We start from the raw sequence: 8,371 nt of genomic DNA, 5'->3' as shown, positions 1-8,371 counted from the left end.
TACTTCCCTACACACTATGTAGGTGGCCTATGTAGGGTATAAAATAATGGCTCCCACCCCTTACGTAGTGCACTACGAAAGCGATTTGTAAAAACACATAACCACGCCCACTGACGTGCGGGGCGGGCGGGGGTTGGGGGATCATGGCAACCATGGGAACCATTGCACCCAGGAAGTGGGCGTTAAGGTAAGCAGCGCCATTACAGCATCATTTAAAAAACAAACAAACTCATATGTAGCTTTTATTTAATATCGAAAGAGACACGATAACAATAATATATATTTTATTACTGTATGTTTTTGATGTAAACACAAAATAAATAATATTAAACCTCTGGTGGATTCAGTTATAACAGCTGGATAACACACCCGATTAGGGGGCTGTGATTTAGCTGCGAAATATTTATTGCTATTTTTTCAATGTTATAATTTTTTTTTAATTAACTGCTTAATTAAAGCAGTAAAACTAATAATAATAATAATAATAATAATAATAATAATAATAATAATAATGAGAACCACAACAACAATAATAATAATAGTAGTAGTACTGGTAATAATAATAATAATAATAATAATAATAATAATAATAATAATAATAATAATTAGAACAATAATAAAGTGATAAAAGTGCAGTTATCATTTATTTTTTTACGCATTATAATTGGTTTGGGTTCATTTGAAAAAAATAAAAACCCACTACCGACTCTGAACAATAAATATTAATGTACATATTTGTCTAATGTGCTTAATAGTTGAACAGGACTATGTTCAGAAAACATACCTATCTATACTGAATATTCTGACCTTCTGAAATTTTAAAACCTCTGCTCTAGAACATGAAAATATCCCATATTATTGTCCTCTAAAATGAGCTCCCATTAATACTAGATATTTGTCAAAGCCAATTATTTTGGTCTGATATCATTAAAAGCATCTACATTTCCCCTAAAGTCTGCTTCTTCTAAAGCACTTCCCTTTTTTTAGTCTAGAATTTGGGTCTTAAATGTTTTGTCAGTTATTAAAATATGTTTCATATATGTATTTCACTAAATATAACTGTGTCTCAGTGTAAATGATGGATTGTTGAGTAATCAGAATCAGGTGAAAATGTTCCATCAGTCATGTCCAGGTCTGTGATGAAGCCCCTGAGTGTTGGAGCTTCTCTTTCTGAGTCTCTCTCACTGCTGCACCGACACCTCCTGGTGGCCGAGGGACAGGGGGCAGAGCTGGCAAAGAAGCTGGGTGTCTCTGGAGATGAACTGGGGGCGGAGTTGATGGACAGCTCGCAATCCGAGGCTCTGGTGGCAAGAGTGTGTCGCCTCGAGAGTCTCTTACACACCCTGAGGCTGAGCGTCTTCCGCATCGAGACTGCGAGAGAGCTCAACTCGTCCCATACAGGTAAACAGACAGACAGATATACTGACAGATATACAGATAGACAGACAGAGAGACAGACAGACAAACAGATGCAGATAGATAGATAGATAGATAGATAGGTAGATAGGTAGATAGATAGACAGACAGGCAGACAGATAGATGCAGATAGATAGATAGACAGACAGACAGATAGATGCAGATAGACAGAAAGAGAGAGAGAGGCAGACAGACAGATAGTTAGATAGATAGATAGATAGATAGGTAGATGCAGATAGATAGATAGATAGATAGATAGATAGATAGACAGACAGGCAGACAGATAGATAGATAGATGCAGATAGGTAGAAAGAGAGAGGCAGACAGACAGACAGACAAATAGATAGATAGATAAATAGATAGATAGATAGACAGGCAGACAGATAGATGCAGATAGATAGAAAGAGAGAGGCAGATAGATAGATAGATAGATAGATAGATAGATAGATAGATAGATAGATAGATAGTAGGGGTGTAAGGATACACTTTGGTTACAATTTGATTTGACTTTGAGAATATTTGAACAAAATCTGAATGAAGAAAAACTGTCTGAAAAGACTCTTTTTAAATTTCTGAATCATAAATAGTTCAAAACAATGTAAAAAATGTAAAAAAAAAATTGATTTAAAAATGTAAAACAAAAATGGCTACGAACAGAGGTTTAATATTGTAAACAAAATGAACTAAAGAGTCACTGTATCTTAAAAAATTAAATAAATAAAAATAAATAAATGCATTTATAATTTCTAAAAAAAAAATTGCATTGAATAAGCAAAGTCTCTGCACTTGGGGCTGGGGGGTGGGGGGTGTGTGTGTAAATGATCGAGTGAAACATGACGAGCTCCGTAGCAGCACCTGAGGCATCATTTTAACCAGTAATAGAGCTCCAAAGTCGGCTAAAATGACAGACAAATATGTAATATAACGATAATTAAAAATAAATATATTTAAATATAATAAATAAAATACAAGATACAGGAAATACTGTGCATCATAAAAACATATTGCATGTGTAATCAATATTTACGATGAAGATGTCTCTATTTATGTATTTTTTGTATTGTGTGTCAGTGCGTCTGCAGGTGCAATTAGCGGCTCTCCAAGAGCAGAGTGAGGAGGAGCAGCGCTCCTCACAGCGGGAGGCAATGCGTCTGAGGGATCAGCTGCAGCAGGAGCGAGAGGAGGCGCACACACTACGGGATCAGCTGCACGTCTCACACTGCTCTCAAGTACTCCAGATCTGCTGCGATTCTTAAATTAGTACTACATAGTACACCTCATTTGGATCGCAGCTTCCATAAAAATTTGTGTGCTTCCTCTAGAACGCCAATACCTAGTACAACTATTCTAGAGTACAACGTTTTTTTTTTTGTATAATATAATTATAGTACATTTCCTACAAAAGATGCATCTTCTAGAGTACTTTCCTGCAGCGCACTACTTCTAGAGTATGTATTTCCTCTACATTCGTCAGTGTAGTACATCTCTCCTAGAGCACCTCACCTCAGATTCGAAATTCTAGACTGTCAGTGCTAGATTATTAGGACAAATCTTTCTGCATTTGTTTTCTGATCCAGATGGACATCGCTGTAGCAGCAGACGAGCTAAAGAAGGTCAAAGTTCAGCTGAGCCTGAAACTCCATCAGGTCAGAGGTCATTGCCAAGGCTACATAAGTTAAAGCCAGTTCAATATACCTGGCCTTCAGCGTTTGACCTCTAATCTTTTCCACAGATGAAGAAGGAGCTGGTGCAGGAGACGGCGGCCCGTCTGGAGGCTGAGCAATCTCATGATGCACTGCTGCAGAGAGTGAAGGAGATGGAACAGGAGGTGGAGAGAGAGAAAGAACAGGTCGGGGAAAGATTTGGAGAACCTGTCTGTCTGCCTGTCATTATTTTTTTATTTACATTTTTAAACGTGACTTTAGTGACCATCTCTAGGTGAAGCTTCTTCAAGAAGACTGCCACGCCCTAAATGTTGAGAGACAGGAGGTGAGGGCGGAGCTAGAGGAGAAGACAGAGCTTGTACAGAGCTTGAAGGAAGAGTGTGAGCAGCTGAGGCAGCAGTTAGGTGAGCAGAAACAGGATTATGGGAAATGAAGTCTTCTGTAAGTGTGTATTATATGAAATGAGATTTTGTGTGTTTGTGTGTGTGTCTGTGTGTGTGTGCGTGTTTGTTTGCTGGTCAGAGAAGAAGGACATTCTTGCATCAGATCTATGCGTTGAGTTAAAGGTAAGACTGAGGGTGTGGACTGAATACATGCTGTGTGTTCATAAATATAACATCCAGCGTGTGTGTGTGTGTGTGTGTGTGTGTAGTGTGTGAGGATAATGCTGCAGAAGCAGCAACAGGAGAACAGTACACTACTCAGAGGCAGAGAAGAACTGAGAGCAGCTACAGATAAAGTTCAGGTACACACACACACACACACACACACACACACACACACACACACACGTATCACATCTGAGTTGGATAAAATTATAATTGTAAACACAAATCTATCAATCCATCCCTCTCTTCCTTTGTGTAAAAGACTCGGAAATGCCCCACCCCCTCTGTCTTTCTCTCCTTTTCAGGCACTGAATGATCAGTTAGAGGTTCAGTGCTCTGATCTGAGTTCAGCTCTTCGCTCTCTGACTGAGGAGAAAGCGCGACTGCAGGCCAGTCTGAAGGTAACACTTTTTACATCGATTAACCTGAGATTTATGATTGTTGCTTACAGCAGCACCTGGTCACCAAGGCAACAGGGTTTTGCAAATGACACAGCAACAGAGAATTATCGCAACAAACAACATGGTAGATGTGTGAAATGTTGACAAGACATAGACATAGACATGGTAACAGAGCATCAGGGTGACAAACAGCGTGGTAACAAGGTTACATTGTGATGAATAACATGGTAACAGGGTGACGTGGTAACGTGGTGACAAATAACATGGTTACAGGGCGATGTGGTGATGAATAACATGGTAACAGGGCGACGTGGTGACATATGGTAACAGGATGGAGTTGTGACGGTTAACACGGTAAAAGGTCGAATTGGTGACGAATAACATGGTAACGGCAACATGGTGACGAATAACATGGTAACAGGGCAACGTGGTGACAAATGACACGGTAACAGGGCGACATGGTGACAAATGACACGGTAGCATGGCGACATAGTGACAAATCACACGGTAACAGGGTGACATGGTGAGAAATGACATGGTAACAGATTTACATGATGACAAATGATATGGTAACAGGGCGATGTGGTGACAGATAACATGGTAAGAGGGCAACATCTTGACAAATAATATGGTAACAGGGTGATGTGGTGACAAATGACATGGTAACAGGACGGCATGGTGACAAATGACATGGTAACAGGGCAACATGGTGACAAATGACATGGTAACAGGGCGACATGGTGACGAATGACATGGTACCAGGGCGACATGGTGACAAATAACATGGTAACAGAGTGACATGGTGACAAATGACACAGTAACAGGGTGACATGGTAATGAATAACATGGTAACAGGGCGACATGGTGACAACCATCCGAGCAGCAGATAAACAAATGACACAGTAACAGGGGGCATGGTGACAAATAACATGGTAACAGGACGGAGTTGTGACGAATAACATGGTAAAAGGGCGAAATGGTGACAAATGACATGGTAAGAGGGCGATGTGGTGATGAATAACATGGTAACAAGGCAACGTGGTGACATATAACATGGTAACAGGATGGAGTTGTGACGAATAACACGGTAAAAGGTCAAATTGGTGACGAATAACATGGTAACAGGGCAACGTGGTGACGAATAACATGGTAACAGGGCAACGTGGTGACAGATAACATGGTAACAGGGAAACGTAGTGACAAATGACATGGTAACAGGGCGACATGTTGACAAATGACAAGGTAACAGGGCGACATCTTGACAAATAACATGGTAACAGGGTGATGTGGTGACAAATAACATGGTAACAGGACGACGTGGTGACAAATGACATGGTAACAGGGCAACGAGTTGATAAATGGCATGGTAACAGGGTGACATGGTGACAGATGACATGGTAACAGGGCGACATGGTGACGAATGACATGGTAACAGAGTGACATGGTGACAAATGACACAGTAACAGGGTGACATGGTAATGAATAACATGGTAACAGGGCGACATGGTGACATCCAGCCGAGCAGCAGGGAAACAAATAACACAGTAACAGGGTGACATGGTGATGAATGACATGGTAACAAAGTTACATGGTGACAAATGACATGGTAACAGGACGACGTGGTGACAAATGACATGGTAACAGGGCGACATGGTGACAAATGACATGGTAACAGGGCGACATGGTGACGAATGACATGGTAACAGGGTGACATGGTGACAAATAACATGGTAACAGAGTGACATGGTGACAAATGACACAGTAACAGGGTGACATGGTGACAACCATCTAAGCAGCAGGGAAACAAATGATACTGTAACAGGGCGACATGGTGATGAATGACATGGTAACAAAGTTACATGGTGACAAATGACATGGTAACAGGGTGACTTGGTGACGAATGACACAGTAACGGAGTGACATGGTGACGAACAACATGGTACCAGTGCAACGTGGTGACAAATAACATGGTAACAGGGTGACGTGGTGACATATATCAGGGTAACAGGATGGAGTTGTGACGAATAACACGGTAAAAGGGCGAATTGGTGACGAATGACATGGTAACAGGGCAACGTGGTTACAGATAACATGGTAACAGGGCGATGTAGTGACGAATAACACAATAACAGGGTGACATGGTGACAAATAACACGATAACAGGGCGACATTGTGACGAATGACATGGTAACAGAGTTGCATGATGACAAATGACATGGTAACAGGGCGACATGGTGACAAATGACATGGAAACAGGGTGACATGGTGAAAAACGACACAGTGACAGAGTTGCATGGTGACTAATGACATGGTAACAGGGCGACATGGTGACAGATGACATGGTAACAGGGTGACATGGTGAAAAACGACACAGTAACAGAGTTACATGGTGACTAATGACATGGTAACAGGGCGACATGGTGACAAATGACATGGTAACAGGGTGACATGGTGGCAAATGACAAGGTAACAGAGTTAGATGGTGACAAATAACACGGTAACAGGGTGACATGGTGATGAATGACATGGTAACAATGTTACATGGTGACAAATGACGTGGTAACAGGGCTACATGGTGACAAACGACATGCTAACAGGGCTGCACGGTGACAAATAACACGGTAACAGGGCGACACGGTGATGAATGGCATGGTAACAAAGTTACATGGTGATGAATGACATGGTAATGAATAACATGGTGACAGGGCGACATGGTGACAACCATCCGAGCAGCAGGAAAACAAATAACACGGTAACAGGGTGATGTTGACAAACAACCAAGTGACAGTGTGACATACAACATGGTAACAAAGCAACATGGTGACACCCAACTGAGCGTCATGGTAACAGGGCAATCCAGTGATGAGACAAAGGGTAACCTGGTGACAAGACTAATGACAATGCAGTGACAAGACACAGGGTGACAGGCTAATAAGTTACATGACGATGACAATCAAACTGACATGCTATCATGCAATTTAAGGCTAACTAACAAATTGAACAAACAGTCAGTCGTTAAATTGTCTTACGGATTATAACGTACCTTTAATTATTATGTTTGTGTTTCAGCTAGAGCAGGAGCGCACTGCCCAGCATCTGAAGGACATGGACCTGCAGTTAGACAAAGCCAAAAGGAACATGCAGTGTGAAGTGCAGGAAACTCTAGCAGAGAGACGCCTGCTAAACAAACAACTGTGAGTTCACTTCCTAAAATTATACAGCAAACATCCAGATGTAAAAATATACAAATACAATTCCAGTGCGACAATTCCAATTTCCAATCAGTGTATATGATTATCCCACAGATACAATACTGAATGCATGTTAACCAATCCGGTGCTTTCTTTTCCAATAGCTGCCAATCAGGTGGTCTCTTTTCTTCTAGTAGCCAATCTGTTGCTTTCTTCTCTTCATGTGGCCAGTCACATCCCTAGCAGCCAATCAGCTGCTGCATTTTCCTGCATTTGTTCCCAACCAACCAAAACTGTTCTTTATTATTCCTTATTATTATTATTCCTCATTATTCCTTAGCAGCCAATCAGGTTGTTTCTGGATTCTTTCTGGATCCCTGCCAACCAATCAGGTGTGTGTTTCCTCTTCAAGCTAATCACTAGCTGCCTTTTCCTATAGTGGCTAATCAGGTGCTTTCTTGTTCCCTAGTAGCCAGTAAGGTAATATATTTTTGTTAGCAGCCAGTCAGGTGTGTTTCATCCCCCTAGTGGCCAATCAGGTTCTTTCTTGTCTTCTTCCAGCAGCCAATCGAGTGGTTTCTTGTGTTCTGCCATCTTTTGCTGCCTTTTCCTCTAGCAGCTAATCAGATGCTTTTTCTTATTCCAGCCAATTTATGTCTTTATTATTCCTCAGCAGCCAATCATATCCATCCTTTATCCCAAGCAGCCAGTCAGATGCATTCTTTTCCACCTACCAGCCAATCAGGTGCTTTATTTTCCCCCTAACAGTGAAACTCTGAGGGCAGACCATACCAAACTGCAAGACAGCTCAGCTGCTGCCTTGGACTCAGCTGTCAGTCATCAGGAGCTGCTGGAGCGAACCATCAATCGGTTGCGGGGGGAGCTGAGCAACACAATTAAAGATGCGGAGACCATGCAGAAAGAGAGGGAGAAGGTAAATGAGTGCGTGGTTTTTCTTTGGGTCGGGTGAATAAATACATACACACACACACACCCACACACACACACACACACTTAAATAACAGACACTTACCACATAGTATTACACCTTCTTAGGTGAGTGCAGAGCTGGATTGTGTGAGGACAAACTA

At 41.5% G+C, this 8,371-nt stretch overlaps 1 protein-coding gene across 4 annotated transcripts in view; it reads left to right on the top strand.

The window, feature by feature from the left end:
* Positions 1 to 39: 39 nt before the first annotated feature.
* Positions 40 to 8,371, top strand: part of ccdc150 (coiled-coil domain containing 150) — a 12,689-nt gene continuing 4,357 nt past the window's right edge. The window contains exons 1-12 of one of the 4 annotated variants that reach the window (XM_017490942.3): positions 40 to 187; positions 1,123 to 1,401; positions 2,488 to 2,645; positions 2,994 to 3,062; positions 3,149 to 3,265; positions 3,355 to 3,484; positions 3,603 to 3,646; positions 3,733 to 3,825; positions 3,994 to 4,089; positions 7,159 to 7,283; positions 8,049 to 8,214; positions 8,337 to 8,371. The exon at positions 8,337 to 8,371 is cut by the window's right edge and continues 28 nt beyond it. In XM_017490942.3, the coding sequence (XP_017346431.1) occupies positions 1,125 to 1,401; positions 2,488 to 2,645; positions 2,994 to 3,062; positions 3,149 to 3,265; positions 3,355 to 3,484; positions 3,603 to 3,646; positions 3,733 to 3,825; positions 3,994 to 4,089; positions 7,159 to 7,283; positions 8,049 to 8,214; positions 8,337 to 8,371 (1,310 nt within the window). In that variant the 5' untranslated portion in view covers positions 40 to 187; positions 1,123 to 1,124. Of the gene's footprint in view, positions 188 to 1,122; positions 1,402 to 2,487; positions 2,646 to 2,687; positions 2,865 to 2,993; positions 3,063 to 3,148; positions 3,266 to 3,354; positions 3,485 to 3,602; positions 3,647 to 3,732; positions 3,826 to 3,993; positions 4,090 to 7,158; positions 7,284 to 8,048; positions 8,215 to 8,336 lie in introns of those variants that run through there. The other 3 variants (XM_017490943.3, XM_017490944.3, XM_017490949.3) reach the window with 3 other exon arrangements.

Source organism: Ictalurus punctatus, chromosome 17 (genome assembly GCF_001660625.3).
Source record: "Ictalurus punctatus breed USDA103 chromosome 17, Coco_2.0, whole genome shotgun sequence".
NCBI lineage: Eukaryota > Metazoa > Chordata > Actinopteri > Siluriformes > Ictaluridae > Ictalurus > Ictalurus punctatus.
Note: the sequence above shows the minus strand (reverse complement) of the source record. Positions and strands in the feature narration are given on the sequence as shown.